At 45.7% G+C, this 17133-nt stretch overlaps 2 protein-coding genes and 1 long non-coding RNA gene across 4 annotated transcripts in view; 2 read left to right on the top strand and 1 right to left on the bottom strand.

Moving 5' to 3' along the window:
- Positions 1-8201, top strand: part of CLIP1 (CAP-Gly domain containing linker protein 1) — a 56498-nt gene extending 48297 nt beyond the window's left edge. Inside the window, exons 23-28 of the mRNA XM_084491478.1 lie at positions 1759-1779; positions 4487-4604; positions 4896-5052; positions 5616-5665; positions 6839-6963; positions 7598-8201. Of these exons, the coding sequence (XP_084347604.1) occupies positions 1759-1779; positions 4487-4604; positions 4896-5052; positions 5616-5665; positions 6839-6963; positions 7598-7820 (694 nt within the window). The 3' untranslated portion in view covers positions 7821-8201. The remainder of the gene's footprint in view (positions 1-1758; positions 1780-4486; positions 4605-4895; positions 5053-5615; positions 5666-6838; positions 6964-7597) is intronic.
- On the bottom strand, positions 5889-8346 carry LOC311420498. Its single transcript, XR_014684342.1, has 2 exons — positions 8197-8346; positions 5889-6868 (listed from the first exon to the last, which is right to left on the bottom strand). It is a non-coding gene; the product is annotated as an uncharacterized lncRNA (long non-coding RNA).
- Positions 8347-8369: 23 nt separating this feature from the next.
- Positions 8370-16809, top strand: VPS33A (VPS33A core subunit of CORVET and HOPS complexes). 2 transcript variants are annotated; one of them, XM_084491479.1, is made up of 13 exons: positions 8370-8504; positions 8591-8656; positions 8748-8875; positions 9361-9550; positions 10313-10429; positions 11135-11309; positions 12008-12201; positions 13904-14030; positions 14207-14274; positions 14868-15005; positions 15359-15496; positions 15652-15820; positions 16363-16809. In XM_084491479.1, the coding sequence occupies exons 1-13, from the start codon at positions 8403-8405 to the stop codon at positions 16554-16556; spliced, it is 1806 nt and encodes a 601-aa protein (XP_084347605.1). In that variant the 5' UTR covers positions 8370-8402; the 3' UTR covers positions 16557-16809. The 2 variants fall into 2 exon arrangements, with proteins under 2 accessions (XP_084347605.1, XP_084347606.1); XM_084491480.1 differs by having other exon boundaries at positions 8382-8504; positions 8831-8875.
- The last annotated feature ends 324 nt before the right edge of the window (positions 16810-17133 follow it).

Genomic DNA, 17133 nt, shown 5'->3' with positions numbered 1-17133 from the left:
CCTGCTATTTATAGGGAAAACCAATTGGCTGTGTACCACAAGGTATTCAGAAAAATGTAGGCTTTTCAAAAGTAATTGTATAAATTTCTAGAAAAAGGTGCAGTTCTCCATGACACCAAGTGTGCTCCAAGCAAAATGAACAAAATTTATAATTTCTGTTATAATTTCGTGCGTTAACAATGGTTGCAAAAAAGAACAGTGAATATCACCATTCAGGATTCAGGCACATCCTTGGCTACTCAGCATATATTCTGGGCCCATTTTTATTCCCTAATAATCTGTTACTTGGCAGAATCTGCACCATACTTTCCCTCTCTCACTTCTTTGAGGTTTAACGGTTTAATTAGTCTTTACACAGAGAGGCAAGGCAACAGCTGAAGCTCCAGCTTTAACCAGCCTTAAGAACTGGCTCACTTGGTCTTTAGCTGCAGGTAATAGCATAGGTGTAAGTCACTTATTTTTCAAAAACAGGTGAAGGAGAAGATAGTATTCTTTAGCTGGTGTAAAGACTGTTTGCCATGCACAGTAATTAGTGAGTTTATACCAACTGAGGATCATCTCCAGCGTATCTGATGGGGGGGAAGGAAGCAAAAAGGGATCCCCCTTATTCATGCTGCTGACAGCTTAGAATGCTGTTTATAGCCCATTAAGTGAGATGTTTTATAATACATATTTAAAATGGTTGTGAGAGTTATTTTAAATAGTGTAACTATCTGTAATGCAGATGTGTCTGCATTAAAAATGTATTTAAGTTAATTTTATGCCTGCTTTTACTTTGTATGAGCTGCCTAAAATAGCCTAGATAAATATGAAATCCTTAGAGAGAATGTTAATGTTACTTTCAGGGTTGTCAGGTACATCTGTGCTTACCTTCAGTTGGTTACACTGAGATGCCCAAGTTTGTGACTGGCTTAATGACATTTCTCAACAGTGTTGAATAAACTCCAATAGAGAGGATAAAACAAGTAGCAGAAACAGTCTGTCATTGAAGTGAACTGCAGGCCATGAGTGGTTAAAAATGGAAGCATATGGCCTTATTTGCTAACAAAAAATTTAGGCTGAATGAAGAACTAATTAAATAAAAAAGGTGTCTCTCTAAATTCCTAAATTCCACTAAAGCTGGTGATGAACAATAATTTCTTCCTTTTATCTTCAGAATTTGAGATGCTGAAACAGAGACATCTATTTATTTCAATTAGGTCAAATCCCTAACAGTAGCTTTCCCACCTTCCTTCCACCCACAGGAATTTAGCAACTCTCTATGAAATAGTCCAGCTAGGAGTGGCAGGAGATTAATATTTATGACTCTGAGGGGTTCTGTGTTACTTCGGTTCATTAGGTTCACTGTGGGTTGCTGACTGTCTTACTGTCTTTGAGCTTGCGCTATTTATCGATACTCATTTCATTCCTCTCTCTTCCCTTTCCTACCCTTGCTTCCTTTGCTATATCTGTGTGTCTTTAATGGTAAGACTCAAGAAAGTCTATCCACGTTACAATAAATAATATATATATATATATTTATTTTTTTTAGTAAAGTTGTTGTACATATTTTGGCTGCCTTTGTCCCTTGGTGTCTTGCTTTTGTTTTGTAAAACACTCAGCAATATACACATATATATATATACATATGTTATATAGTCTATATTTTTTACCAAAACGAAAAAGCGCCTTGGTGCAAATTTAGTTCTTCCTTGTAGTATTTTGCATTTCTACTCCACGTTTCTAACGTTTGGTTCTTGTTATCTTGCATTTTTAAAGCTTGCCCAGTAACACTTTAAGGTACTTGCTTCATTCTTAGAATTTCTTATTTTTGTAGTAAGGGAAGAATCTGGGTGATCTTTTTTTCCAATGTTAAACAAAACAACAAAAAAAAAAATTATTTGTCTCCCATGAATTCCACATCCTGTGCTCAAAATAAGGCGTAACCTCTTCTAGAATGTGAAATTTTAAACTGGTGTATGAATTGACAATCTTGCCCCCCTTCAATCCTTGCTGCCCAGCAGGGATTTTGGATATGAACTGGCAGGGGAAAAGTTTTAAGCTCACTGGGTCACCATGAGGAAGCTGTGATCCCCACTTGGATAAGTAATTAGTGGCATACACTGACTATATTTGTATTTTCCAGTTCGTACATTTTAGAGGGCCTCTATCTAGAGCTGTAAAGGATTGGTCCTGGAAAGACTGTCCTGTAAAAGCAAAAAAGCAATGCTTTCACATAGGCACCTTTTTCCCTCTCTTGTTTTCTTTCCTCTTTTCTCCTCCTGTTTCTTTCTCCTCTACGATGTTATAGTGCTATGTTATAGTACTCTGGACTCCTATATTGCATTTGTAAATATATATTAATATGCTTACAAACTGTTTACCTTTTTCAACCACCTGAATGTTTCTGCCTCCTTTTTACAAGGCCAATAAATGGCAAGTTAACCATGTTTGTACAAAAAGTACGTGCCTGCCTTTGATCTCTAAGATGAGGATCTGACAAAAAAAAAAAAAAATAGAAACATTGCCTTAATAGCAAGTTCCTGAGCATGAGACGAGTCGCTGGGGTTTCCACCTGCCCTTTTACTGCTGCGTACAGAGCAAAGGGAAACCTGGGTGAAGTCTCAGGTAGGGGAGAGCTTGTGAGCAGCATCGTGCAGACGTCCTTTCCCATTTCCCCACCCTTCAGTACACGGTGGGGTTGCAGCTCTGTGGATCAGAGGCGGCAGCAGTGTCCTGTACACTGTCAGGACATTACTTTCCCACAGCACCACCCTGTGCTTCTGATGCAATTCAGCAAGGCATTTAAAAACACGGGGTAGGCTGGAGCATGAAAATAATGCTGCGGAAAAGCACAGAGACTGCTGTCATGCTTTCAGTGCTCTGCTGAATCGGGCTTGGCAAGGGATAACGAGGAGGGCTGTTAAGTGCCACTGCCCTTTTTGTTAGCAGGAGAACAACTTGTATTTGAAGGCAAGATCATGCAGTCTGCAACTTGTTTTGTTTCTGTTTATATTAATTCTCTCATTGTATAAATGTACCAAAATCAACCTTTGGGTTCTTTTTTTGGTAGCTGCATCAGCTTTTCTAAACCCCAGATTCTCCACTTGCTGCTTCCATTCCTGAGTATAATCTTAACAATGAAAGAATTACATTAATTGTGCTCTCATTGTTGAGTTTGCTATTTACCTTGAGTCAGTGAGGTTTATTGTATTTCATGGCCTGGGTATCGTGGCTCTCACTAACTGTAGATACCATGGATGTAAAAACTTTTCAGTAAGGACTTAGGAGCTATTCCCTACCTACTGCATATCCTCACACAAGGGCATGTTCCGCTCTTGGTCCCTTGAACAGTCCAAAGAGAGCTTAGTTTTGTTTATTAAATGAAACCACAATGTCATTTGGTCTCTGAATTATTGTCTTCATGCTTTTTGTGTAGTGGGCATGTATTCAGGTAGCTTAGTTTGTCAGCAGCCCTCTCAGAGCTAGTAAGAAGAAAAGCAGCTAACTTCAGCCATCAACTGAGGTGAGACGTGTGGAGTCGCACAGAAAACTGGCTTCGTCCCCAGAGGCCTGGAGAGTTGGCAGCCAGCTGCTGGGCACTGCTTGGTGCTCTCAAATCAGGCTTCTCCTCTAGATGAGTAAACACAGATTTTGGAGTAGCAAGAAATGGTTTTGGTGGCCTTATTTATTTATTTATTTTAACAAATGAAAACCTTTCAGCTTGTACTGAACTTCAGTAGCAATAGTCCCAGCACTAGTGGCCAAGTGTCCGTGTCCTGTGACCTCTCAGGAAGACCTGCTAGCAACGACGTTCTCACACTAATGCTGTGGTGCCTTAAGAACGCCAGCAGGACAGGAACTTTAGGCAGAAGTCACCTCTAGTAGATCAGCTGAAAAAATCAGGAAGCCTGGACATATGTATGCAGAAAGGGTTTGAGCCTGCTTTGGAGGATTCCTTTCTAGAACCTCCTTCCATAAATCCCACAGGGTTTTCTGAGGGATCAGTAGTTGTTAGAAGCCCAGAAATGCTCGAAGTATCTAATTCAGGAAATAATGTTACTGAAATTAGTGAGGACCAGCTGATACTTCCAGCATCATCAATGCTTTGCATGACAACGTGTACAATGAGCTTTGCATGTGTGTTTTGTTGCTTGTTAATAATTTTCAGGAAGTAACAAAACTCTGATGTTAGGTTTTGTGGAGCATTGTGCAACATGTTTGTTTATCCTGTATCTCCCCAGTCTATTGACTCGTTTCTTTAAATTCAAATGGATACGATGATATGCAGATTCTGGCTTTTACTACCTAGGTAAACTTTTTGCTTTGTTTCCACAGTTGTAACATCTGAAATGTTTACACAGATATAAAATCTTACTTAAGTACAGAATTAATATTTAAGAACTTCTTACAGTAGTATACTACTTTAAATTAATTTAAACTTCTTTAGGCAACAGCATTAACCTATTCCTTGGATGATTTCTGGTTGTATTTGGTTTTCTTTTAGAGAATCAACATTAAAAAAAGAAATTGATGAAGAAAGAACATCTTTACAAAAATCCATCAGTGATACTAGTGCCTTGATCACACAGAAAGATGAAGAACTGGAAAAACTCAGAAATGAGGTAAATGAGGAAAAGCGGGATGCTTCTCAATCTTTATAGCTACAATGTCTGATTGTGTGGTTGCTACTGAAGAGTTGGATAATTCATTTTAATTTAATTTAATGATTAATTTAGCATAGTTAAACCTTAGAATTAAATCTTTAGATATCTGTACCTACTTAGTGCCTGTGCCTCTGGCTAGCTGGGCGAGTGCTGCCATGTAGTTGTGGTGGCTGGATAGCCCTTAGGAAGGTACCTGTCTGCTTTGACTTTGTGCTGGGAGACCTAAGCATTCTGATGTAACTCTTACAGATCACAGTGCTTCGTGGAGAAAACGCTTCTGCAAAAACCTTACAGTCAGTGGTTAAGTCACTGGAGTCTGATAAGCTGAAACTTGAGGAAAAGGTGAAAAACTTGGAGCAAAAGCTCAAGGAAAACAATGAGCCATTAACTGTAACTAGCCCCTCAGGTAAAAGAGAAAGCTTTTCTTGTGTCTGTGCTTTCAACTTTAATCTTGCAGGGTTTTGTAGCTGTTAAAACACACCCTTAAAATGAGATTCAACTAACTGAACCTCCAGGGAAATGCGACTTTTCTGTTGTAGGACAGAGCTAGGTTTTTCTGAATGAAGGAAATCTGACCAGCTGCAAAATGTAAATGCTCCCAGTTTTACCAGTTAACCCCATTCACACTAGGGGCAGGGGTGCAATTTGTCTGGAAGTGACACATGCGTAAACTATTCTAAAACTTTTATTTGTGAACTGTCGCTGTCACCTAAACACACAGCTGTGTTTTAATAATGTACAATATTGAACATGCTTCTGTAATGCACTGGTCAAAAAACAAACAACAAAAAAAACAACCTGAAAGCCACCCTCACTGGAACTTACCCTGAATGCTCAGAAAGCAGTAAGAATAAGATGTGTTGGAGACCAGAGACTATTCCACTATTTCAGACTCTGAATTAGCCATTGTATGTTTCACCCTTTAGGTTGCTGGCTATTTACTCCTTACCTTTTTGTTTCTCTTTAAAGGTGACATTGCTGCTAATCTACTTCAAGATGAAACCTTGGAAGAGAAGCAGGTATTTGGTCTGAAACATCACCGTGCTAAACAGCAGTGTGTCAGTAGGCAGTGTGAGATATTTTTCCAAATGCAGTTCTGTCAGATTTTGGAAATCAGGATTACAACAGGCAGATTTTTCTTTTCAACGTGTACATCTGAGAGCAATGTTAACAGCAGGAAATACTTAGAACAAAGTGATATTGGAGAAATATGTTGAACTCTACTCAAAAGGAGGGTTGGCCGTGGTGGGACAAAGAAGCTGCTCAGGTAGCATTTATTTGGATTTAGGAAAACAGATAACAGATTTAGGAAAAGTCTGTATCAAGGAGTACGATAATCCTAACGAACATGTACAAGACTGCTGTGCAACAGGCTGCCTGTGACAACAAATGCCAAGGAAGCACGGTGAGAACAGAAGTGCTTCCTGACCACTATGCAGGTTCTTGCTAGGTCACTGGAGTCAGTCAGTGACTACAGACGTCCTTCCTAGAGCCATACTCTGTACAGAGGCCAGCAGAAGTGTAATTAACATACACTAACCACCAATCTTTCTGCTTTTTTTTTTTTTGTCTCCTGGAATTCACCTGCTGATGGCAATACTTTCTTCCAATCAGCACGAGGTTTGTTCTGCTTTTTGGCTTTCTTTCTTTTGCTCCCTGTTGATTTGCCAAGCACTACGTGCTTACTGTCAGCAGGGGTTCTGCACTGCTCCTACTGATCCCTGTCTGGCTGAAGCCAGCTGTGGGAGGTGCCTCGTGGGCGCGCTGTGCGGTCCTGCTGCTGCCTCCAGCACAGCTCTGGGATGGACTCCGGTTGCCCCCAGTGCACCCACCTGAGCGGCAGGCTCAGAGGACTGGAGATGCAATTCTGATCAGAATTACACTGCTGGCTTTACGTTCAAATGTAACGTCAGAAAAAGAGTTTGAACTATCAGTGGTGGGTTGAGACCCACCGATGTCTGTCAGACATGGGCTGGGCTGAACTAGCCGGCTCCTGAACACAAATCATACTGAGGAGTCCTTTGGGAAGTTTCTCCCAGTTCCTACTCCCATTCTGTCAGCCTCCACTCGTGCTTTCTGTAATACGACGACACACTGATAAAAATTAATGCCCATGTTGTTTTGAGGCCCTTTCTTCTGTTGCTTGCTTTCTCTGGAAGTGCAATCCTCAGCCTTGTTCTTTCACATCACAGATTGACTTCCTGAATTCAGTGATAGTAGATCTGCAAAGGAGAAATGAAGAACTGAACTTGAAAATACAACGAATGTGCGAAGCAGCCCTCAACGGCAATGAAGAGGAGACAAACAACTACGACAGGTATAAATCCTGAAGGGAAACCTTGGCTTTGTTCTGGGAAGCGTTGGTAGCAGTCGGCTCTGTCAGCTGCACGGTGCTCAGCCTGGTTTCAGCTGTTGTGACGAGTTTAGGTGGACTGAATCTATTCAGGCCCATCACTACGGCATGCCAGGTGGTGCAAACTTGCCCCCCTGTACTTACCTATCACAAAGACCGATGTGATGTTTGTTGTCAGTCTCGGTTGAGGCTGGCCCTTTCCATGCTAGGTAGAGGAGTCTTTCCCTTATGATGCTGTTACTACATTGAGAGAGGGAGATCCTGTCAGAGAAATAGAACTAAAGCCTGTGGTGTAAATTGTGAGCTCAGATCTCTTCTATCAAAAAAAAAAAAAGTTTACATGTTACCTTTACAAATAATGTCTGCCTGTGCCTCTATTTACACAGAGCAGTTTGTTTAGTAAATATTGTAGTGTGAGGGAATATGGGGAACTGTGGGGCAGTTGAGAGGTTAGATCTTCCATGTTTTCATGTCTTTGTTGGCCACACTGCCATTTTCAACAACAATCAGAGAGGTTTCAGGGAGGGCGGGAAGCAGGCCTTTTTCCTTTCCAAGGGAGAAGCGCCCTGCTTGACTTGCACTGGTGCTGACCTTGCAGTGAGGAAGAAAGCCTGTCGAAGAAGAAGCCTCGTCTCTTCTGCGATATCTGCGGCTGCTTTGACCTTCACGACACCGAGGACTGTCCCACCCAGGCGCAGATGCTGGAGGAGCCTCCCCACTCGGCTTACCACGGCAGCAGGAGGGAGGAGCGCCCCTACTGCGACACCTGCGAGATGTTTGGGCACTGGACAGCCGACTGCAACGACGACGAGACCTTCTAGTGCAGGGGCAGGAGGTCGGACTGTCTGTGCGCACTGAGCGGACACTTCACACCACCAGCATTTGCGTGTGCTGAATGTCAGGAAAAGGGACGGCGTTTGTTGACCCTGTGCTCCCAGTCCCTTTGCCTATCCACTCCGGAATCAGTAAATTGATAAATATTCCCCCCCCCCTCCACTAATAAAAGCCCTATTTCCCTTTATTAAACTTAAGTGAAATATAAATAAATGATTTAATAAATGACTTTATGCCGTTTCCTCCCAGGTTCTGGGTTTGTTGCAGCTCCTAACCAGCCCTGCCCCGGCGCTGGTGCAGCTGCTGCTGGGAAGCCGTGTATAGAACAAAGCCCTAGAGTTATATTAAAGCTTATTTAAATACCTTGAGCTTGCGCTGTTGATTTCACGACGCACTGAACCGTTCTACGGCCGCGCGTGTACCTTTACGCTGCTTGGCGGCGTTTTCCCATTCAGGCTCCGTTGTGGCGGTGCCGCCGGGAGGGGGGGCGCTGGCGCGGGCTGCTCGCGGTCACGTGGCGGGTCACGTGGCCGGTCAGGTGACAGCAGTCAGGTGACGGCGGCGGGGCGATGGCGGCGCACCTGAGCTCGGGCCGTGTGAACCTGACGGCGCTGCGCGAGGCGGGGCGCAGGGAGCTGCGCGAGGTGCTCGACAAGTGCGCGGGCACCAAGGTGCGGGGGCACCGGGGGGGACCGGGGGGTGCCCGGGGGTACCCGGGGGTACCGGGGGCACCCAGCCGCACCGTGTCGCCCCGCAGGCCATCGTGTGGGACGAGTACCTGACCGGGCCGTTCGGGCTGATCGCGCAGTACTCGCTGCTCAAGGTACGGCCCGGGGGAGCCGCCGGGGGTGGGGGGAGCCGGGGGGGGGCTCGGTTAAGGTGCGCCTCGTCCCCCCCCTCCCCTGCGCCTACAGGAGCATGAAGTGGAGAAGATGTTCACGCTGAAGCCGGGCCGCCTGCCCCAGGCGGATGTGAAGAATGTCATCTTCTTCGTCAGGCCCAAGCTGGAGCTGATGGACATCATTGCTGACAACGTGCTCAGGTACCGCTGGGGCGGGGCGGCTCTCGGGGTGACTCTTGGTTACCCCTGGGGCTTTCCCAGAGCGGTGGCAGTTCCATGTGAAGCTGCCCAAGTTCCCACAGTTGGGTCTCAGTGGGGAGCAAGGCGCAGACACCAAAACCACGTCTGGGCCCCAGTCTGGGAGCAGGGTGCCCGGGAAGGGAGGGGGGTTGCACACCCCACCATGAGGACGCGCGTTCTTCTTACCCAGCCCGACAAGGAGCGCTCTGAGTGATCCTTGGGAGAACTGCAGGGAAACCAAGTCACCTTGCTCAGGTTTCAGACACATGGATGTGAGCACAAACGGCTGGGTAAAAACTACTCAGAGATAAAAAGGAAGCTGATGACCATAACCACGTGCAGCGTTCCTCTTTTGTTTACATTCAGTGCCCCTTAGCCCCCACTCCATGCAGATCTCTGTGCTGCTGAGTTACTGTCTGCGATGCTCCTGCCTGTGACTCTTGCAGGGAAGACAGAGGCCGCTCTCCGCAGAGGGACTTCCACATCCTCTTCGTGCCACGCCGCAGCCTGCTCTGCGAGCAGTGGCTGAAGGAGCAGGGCGTGCTGGGGTCCTTCATCCACCGGGAGCAGTACAGCCTTGACCTGATACCCTTCGATGGGGACCTGCTGTCCATGGAGTCTGAGAGCGCCTTCAAGGTTAGTGCTCGTCTTATCGTCGAGGAAAAGCCCTGCCTGTGGGTGCTGGCTCTGGGTGTCAGGTACAAAGGCCTCACACAGCAAATAGTCTGTGAGTGAACAGATGGCTCTGAGTGCTGAACTGGGTCCAACTTGTCACTGGGCTTTCTGACTAAACACTGGCAGAACAACACAACACCAGCCTGTATCCTCCTCCTCCAGCCATAGACCGGTGTTACTTTGACTAACGGAGCGTTCATAAGGCCTAAAACGCTTGGTCGTTAAAACAAACAGCACAGTTTGTATCAATACAAAGCGTAAGAGCCATGGCAGTGGTTAATGATGTACGGTGCAAATCACATATCCTCTTTCTTAGAGTGCTGCACCTAGGGACAGAAATGTTTGAGTGGTTCTTTGCCCGTTTCAGCCTTATTAAATAGAGCCAAGATGTGCCAGGGCCTGCAGCTGCTTGTCAGCAGCTAGGCAGAGGTGTTGTGCTCTCGGATCAGCCCAGTTAGAGGGAGAGGCTTACCACAGTTACTCTCTGGCTCTCTTCTCTCTCTCAAACTGGCAATAGCACGCAGGATTCAAAAAATTTGCAGCAATTGGTTAGATCAAGTGATTTGATTTAGGAACAGCACAGGTAAGGTCCATATTTACCACTGGCCACAGTTTATTCCCCAGCCTCTGCCTCCTCTGAAGTACTGATGTGGACCACGGGGTGCTGTGGAAGCAGCTGTGTCAAGTGGAAACCTCCCACTGGGAATCCTGCTTCTCCTTTAGGAATGTTACTTGGAGAGCGACCAGACCAGTCTGTACCACGCGGCAAAGGGGCTGATGACTCTGCAGGCTCTCTACGGAACCATCCCTCAGATTTTTGGGAAGGGCGAATGTGCCCGGGTAAGGCAAACGCTGCTGCTTAAACAATGCCTCTTGTTCTTTGTAACACGTGCTTGCTGACATGCCGCCTGCAGGTTGTTGTTTTGATTCCAGCCGTGTACTCTTCTTGTCATGTTGGAATTTCATGTTGGAACAATTTTTGTTGTTTCTGCCCAGAAGAACAATCTTTGCTGCTTCACAGGTCTTCCTGTCAGGAAGCTTTATCTGATTTTATGTTTTGCTCATAGGTACAGTACCTTTGTGCTTTCTGCAGGCCTTTCTGTGGAGTACAACACTTAGCCGCTCTGGTATCAGAAGGGCTGGATAAAGCTGGAAATGTGCAGCCTACGTTGGTGCATTATCTTTTCCATCTCTCCCTATAACTGACTCACTCTTTTTTTTTTTTTTTTTTTTTTCTCCATCTCATCAACCTAGAGTTTAATTGGTCCCTTTTGTAATGAGGGAGTGGCTTGAGAGGAAGCCAGTGCTTTGGCTGCCACAGTTGCTGCCCTGCTAAGGTACAGAGTAGCAGTGAAGGGCTTTGCTTTTTTTGTTGTCTTTGTCTTGTCCTGCCCCCATTTGTGAGCCAGTTTGTACCTCATCATTGTCTTCCTTTGTACAGGACTGTGACCCCATACTTGCATAATCATGTGCCTGTACAGCCTACAAGTCAAATCCACCTGTTGCAGCCAGCACCGTAACCAGACCAATGTGATTTATTTTCAGCACGTGGCTAATATGATGATCAGGATGAAGCGTGAGTTCCCCGGAAGCCAGAACTCGATATTTCCAGTCTTTGACACCCTCTTGTTGCTGGACCGCAACGTTGACCTGCTGACGCCATTAGCTACGCAGCTGACGTATGAAGGGCTGATTGATGAAATCTATGGGATTCAGAACAGTGAGTACTGCGGGGCGAGGGGAGCGGCCCCGCTGTGCTGGAGCAGGCCGCAGTGTGTCAGACGGATTTCTTCTTCCACTAAGTGACAGTGACGTGGGAGCTGCTCACCTGAACTTGGGGCGGGGATGGTTCAGACCCCTGATGTAGCAGCCCCAGCCTAGAGCCCATCGAGATCAGCTTTGGCCACCTTTGTTTGCTGGGGAAGCAGAGCTGAGTGCAGTGCATGTTACTGAGCTGGGAGTGTTCTGGGTGTTGGCTGGGTGCAGACGTGGTGACACCGAACATGTAGAGTGGGAGTAGAAATGGTAGCGTGTGCCTTCACCCTCCAGCCTGGATAGCTCCCTTGGTGCCACAGGGAAAGGGAAGAGTTTGTGAAAGGTCACTCGAAGCGCTCCCCTTCTTCTTGGGAGGTAGGAATTAAAATTTAGGTGTTCAGTGGTTTTAAAACCCATGCTGTACTGATGGCTGGGAGGCTGACCCCAAACCTCTTTGGAAACAGGGCACCTAGAGCTTCCCTGTGTGAGTACAGGGAGACTCTCCTTAATTAACATATATCTACTAAGTAATTTGGGCACTTACATTAGCTTTCTTGCTAAGAACCCTTTCCAGCTAAGAAGACAGGTTTCACAGCCTGCTTTGCAGAAGTTACAGTGGGGAAGCTCCAGTCCTTACCAGGGTTATCTCTCTGCATTTGATAGCATATGTGAAACTCCCTCCTGAGAAGTTTGCCCCGAAGAAGCAGGGTGAGGGCGGCAAAGATCTCCCCACAGAGCCCAAGAAACTCCAGCTGAACTCAGCTGAAGAGCTGTACGCTGAAATCCGAGACAAGAACTTCAATGCTGTGGGGTCAGTGCTGAGCAAGAAAGCCAAGATCATCTCAGCAGCCTTTGAGGTGAGGCGTGTATCTGACCGTGCATGCCTTGGGCATTGTCATCAGACACAGACACGGTCTGTAGCAGTGGGGCTCTGACGGGCAGCCTGAGCTGCTGCCGTGGACTGATCCCCAGCCAGAGAAAGCCCAGGCCTCAGAACCTGCTTGGTTCTGGTCCCCCATCCAGGGCTGAGATCAGCTCCGCTTCAGCAGTAGGTGTTGGTCAGATCTCTGCAGTAATGTAGACCCCCTCTTCTTGCCACCTGTCTGTTCTGGGGCTTTTCCCATCCTGACTTTTAAAAGCTTTTCTCAGATCTAGCCTGCAAAACTCTGGTGCTGCTTCCCTCTGCAAGAGGCCCGAGGTTATTTTTAGTGCAGTGATCAGTTCCACTTTGTGGGGTGTTGATCTTTCAGTTAACAGGTAACAGTCCTTGTCTCTCTGTGTTCCCTGAGGATAGAGAGAAAGAGTTGAAGAAATAAGACCTGAGATACACATTCACGCAGTGTTACTATGGCAGGCATCAAAAACAACAGGAATGTGGAAAAACCCAAATTGTCTTACGGGGGGTTTGACCTGTAAACTCAGGCTCATGTTGTCTTAAAGCTGGAGAGTGCTGTGGGGTGTGTTTGTGGTTTTGTTTGAAAATATCCTGTTGATGATTCAGAAAGAGACTGAGATCCTGTATCTGTGTTTTCAGACTTCATAGTGGTTCTGCAGAGAACTGGTTACATTGTTGGATTGTATTTCTTGTTTATTTCCTTTGCCTCTTCCTTTCTGCCACATGAAAGAGGTGGTGGTTCCCTAACTCAACTAGTGCACGCTTAGCCTTCCTCTCGTAGATGGCTGTTACTGCAGGATTAATGCTGAAGGTGCTAAGGACGGATTGTTCACACTGTTGCTTTTTCCAAAAAAAAAAAAAAAAAAAAAAAGTTGTCAAATATTAGAGGTGATAATGAAACAGCATCACAGTGGTAGCAAAGGACTTATTAAATTGCAGGCTTTGTCACTATTGCTCTCCTGCCTGCACTTGCCTGCTTAAATTCTTCACATATGAATCAAATTATTATTTTTATTCTAAGTTGCAGTGAGAGACAAGTAGCCCAAATGAAATACAGACATCTCAGACATCTCTCAGAGACTGTTCTGAGAGCTGAAGTCTGCGTTGTGCTTCATCAGAGCATTGCTCAAAACCTGGGACACTGCAGCCAGGTACAGTGAATCGCAGGCTCCTCCTTAAGAGGGCCGCAGACCCGGCCTGCCCAGTTCCTCAGCACCTCTGAAAACTGCTTTGAGGGGCAGTGACCCCACCTCTGGCTGCATTTGCCCAGAACTCCATGCTTGGTGGCACCTAGCTTTCGTCTTTGCATAAAAAAAGATATTTGCTAGTAGGGAAGCTGAGGAAAAGTTAGTGATGGCTGGTCAGACAAAAGAGGAGAAAAGAGATTGCCAGCACTGGCACAATAATTGACAGAATGGAAAGAAACAGCCCGATGCTCCTGTTGTATTATGACTGGCCTCTTCTAACCACCAAAGCGCTGTTACGGGTGATGCTGTGATTTTAGTATAAAGATGTAAAGTATTTTGTCTGAAAAGCTGCACATCTCTAACAGTATCTGCTGCTGCACTAAGTACAGGAAAAGACTTTCTCATGATGAAATGATCTAGTTGGTGGGTGGCTAATTCATCTGAATGAGATCTAACCTTAGTGATGGATTTCTTTAGGAAAGGCACCATGCGAAAACGGTTGGAGAGATTAAGCAGTTTGTCTCGCAGTTGCCACACATGCAGGCAGCAAGGAGTTCTCTGGCAAACCACACCTCAATTGCAGAACTCATCAAAGACATCACCAGTGAGTATTTGTTGTATAGGCTGAGGGATTTGAGTGTACAAGATGTAAGACAGCTTGATTGACATCATTCAGCTTGACAAAAATTGGGTTTATCCCATCCAATGCTCCTCTGCTGAAATGTTAAATGCAGTAAATACAGTCAGTTGCTAATGTCGATTTTCATTCTTTTCCTGAAGCATCTGAGGATTTCTTTGATAATTTAACAGTGGAACAGGAATTCATGTCCGGAATAGACACAGACAAGGTGAGTAGGTAACGACAACTAATAACTTTTCAAATTATATATATATGTATATTTCTGTGTGTGCTTTTTTTTTTTTCATTTGTGTTTGATGGTGGTTTGTTTTTTGGACGTTTTTTGTTTGTTTGTTGGATGTTTTTTGTTTGTTTGTTTGAGCAATACGTGGTCTGGATGATGTCTATCTCCATTCAGTGTCGAAGCTGTGAGCTCTCGTGTGTCTCCTTGCATGTCTGCAGAAGTCGTTTCCAAGTGACATGCACCACTGAGCTTACGCAGAGGCGCCACTGTACTGAGTGCTCTGCCAGGCTTTTACCTGTCGCTGCCTACAGCTCAGCTGACTGCGGATGGATTGCTTTCACTTGTATAGGGGCACTGTGTCGTCTGAGGGATCAGTGGAATCGAGGTGCTTTAGAGAGGCGCTAGGTGGAACCCATGCAGGATCACTGATTTACAGCTGGCTTGGAGCTGCCTGGGCCGCAGCTGCATCCCCTTTCTTGCCATTTTGCAGACACTAGGCAAAATTAGATCGTTCTTTCCACATCTGCTAGGTACTTTAGCAGGGCTTTGACTAACAGCTTATATATTTCTTTTAATAGGTTAACAATTATATTGAAGACTGCATTGCCCAAAAGCATCCATTAATCAAGATCCTACGTCTCGTTTGCTTGCAATCTGTGTGCAATAGTGGGCTGAAGCAGAAGGTTCTGGACCATTATAAAAGAGAGATTCTGCAGGTTGGTCTGTAGCTTTTGGATTGATAAATTTCTGAGAAAATCTCCGTCAAAGCCTCCACTCTACAGCATTCCGGATGGATGCATCTTATATGGGGTAGTCTTAGCATGACTTAGGTGTGTATGGAGGGCAGAGGCTTGTGTTTGGGCTCACAGCTGGGACGCAGGTGGTGCACATGTCTGTACACAACGTGAAGGTACAGAGGTTTATCTCGTTACAATTTTTGCTCTCATGGTTTAAACACTCTAAATGGGTTACACTGTAGAGATCTTAACCAAAATATTTTTTATAATAACGTTTACAATCTGGCCATGGATTATTGGCATGGCATTTAAGGTGAATTCTTCTATTGCAGACGTATGGATACGAGCACATATTGACCTTAAACAACTTAGAGAAGGCTGGACTCCTGAAGCCTCAGACAAGCGGTAGGAATAACTACCCAACGATCAGGAAAACCCTGCGCCTATGGATGGATGATGTTAACGAACAGGTAAACAGATGCTTCAGCAGTGACAATTACACTTAACAGCAGGGGATTGTGTGCAGCAGGAAAGCCCTCGTGGTTTTGTTTGATTGTTAGTGTGCTGTGCTGCTTTCCAGCATGAAGTAGCATTCACCTGTTGCTCATGCTCTGCTCTCTTGCAGAACCCCAATGATATCTCCTATGTGTACAGTGGCTACGCGCCGCTGAGCGTGCGCCTGGCACAGCTACTGGCCCGGCCTGGGTGGCGCAGCATAGAGGAGGTGTTAAAGATGCTGCCGGGTCCCCATTTTGAGGAGAGGCAGCAGTTACCTACTGGCCTTCAGAAAAAGCGTAAGTTTTGTTTCATTTTCCCATTTTTTAAAGGGATGTGCATGTCTGCTAGGTTGAAATGAGGCAAACAGAAATGGAGGCTGGCAGAATGCAGGCATCTGTCTCCTCTCCCCATCTCCCTACAGTGTTAGATATCTCTATTCTTGACAGATGGCTTTTGGGCCTCCTTAAAGCTTCCAGTCTGCTATTAATGAACAGCACCATTTGTATTGAAAATACTGTGGAGTTGTACATTTCTTTAACTTCTCATCGGTGTACTAACATAATCCCCACCCTTTCACCATGATTTTAATAAGTACCATTACCTCACAACGAAGGTCAGCATCACTCTCCTGGTACTAAGCAAATTCTGTAGAGACTCCTCAGCTGGCAGCGGAGTCTGCACCTCTGGGTCCCAGGCCAGTTCTGTGCTCAACAGGTTTCTCCTCTAAACCAGCTACATTTATTTTAGGTTCAGGACATTCTGAGTTTGCCTGAGAGGTGATGGATAGGAGATGTTAAAATAAAACTAAGCTAACCTGTATGTTTCTCTGAACTCGCAGGTCAGCACGGTGAGAACCGAGTCACACTGGTGTTCTTCCTGGGAGGCGTGACGTACGCAGAAATAGCTGCACTCAGATTTCTCTCTCAGATGGAAGACGGAGGCACAGAGTATGTCATTGCCACCACGAAACTGATCAACGGGACCACCTGGATCAAATCCTTGATGGAAAAACTGGAGCCTGCCCCTTTCTAGGGTCTGTGGCAAGAGACACTAAACATGAACAGCCCTGGGTTGATAGAGGTACATCAGCCTCTGGAATAGCTCCTGGAACACGAAAGAAACGTGCTCCTGGAAGAGTGGCATGCCCCTGAGTGGTCCTGCTCCTGAAGCAGTTCCCCTCGTCCCTCTCTGCACTTGCATTCCTACTGTTTGTTTGGGGACCTTCCTAGCAGACAAACAGTGCTGAAAGGCATTAACCATGAAATAAATTATGGGAAAAAGAGAAGTCCCTGCATGTGGTCTGAATCAGCAAACAAGTGCTGGGGGAGGGTGGGATTTGCTGTGGTCCTTCTATTTGACGAGCTCTTACCATTTTTCTTTCTGTTTAGTTTTAATGGGAAATGCAATTACTACTTTTTACCTTCCTGAGAAGCTCGGGGGCGGGATAGCCATTATTCCCTGTCTGTCGCTGTTGCCTGATAATTCCATCAATGTGCTGGCTCTGTTCCTGTCACAGACTGGGTGCAGCTGAACCTGTGCTTTGAAAAGCTTCCACAGGGTGCCTCTGCTATTTTTGAAAGTCCTTTCCCCCAATATCAGAGCATCACTT

This window comes from Aythya ferina, assembly GCF_964211825.1.
Source record: "Aythya ferina genome assembly, chromosome: 17".
Lineage (NCBI taxonomy): Eukaryota > Metazoa > Chordata > Aves > Anseriformes > Anatidae > Aythya > Aythya ferina.
This window is presented reverse-complemented; position numbering and strand designations above follow the sequence as displayed.

Coding starts and splice junctions, on each gene's coding strand:
- VPS33A (XM_084491479.1), top strand. CDS start 8,403: ATGGCGGCGCACCTGAGCTCGGGCCGTGTGAACCTGACGGCGCTGCGC. Junction 12,202..13,903: donor TCATCTCAGCAGCCTTTGAG/GTGAGGCGTGTA, acceptor GGATTTCTTTAG/GAAAGGCACCATGCGAAAAC. Junction 15,497..15,651: donor TGGATGATGTTAACGAACAG/GTAAACAGATGC, acceptor GCTCTCTTGCAG/AACCCCAATGATATCTCCTA.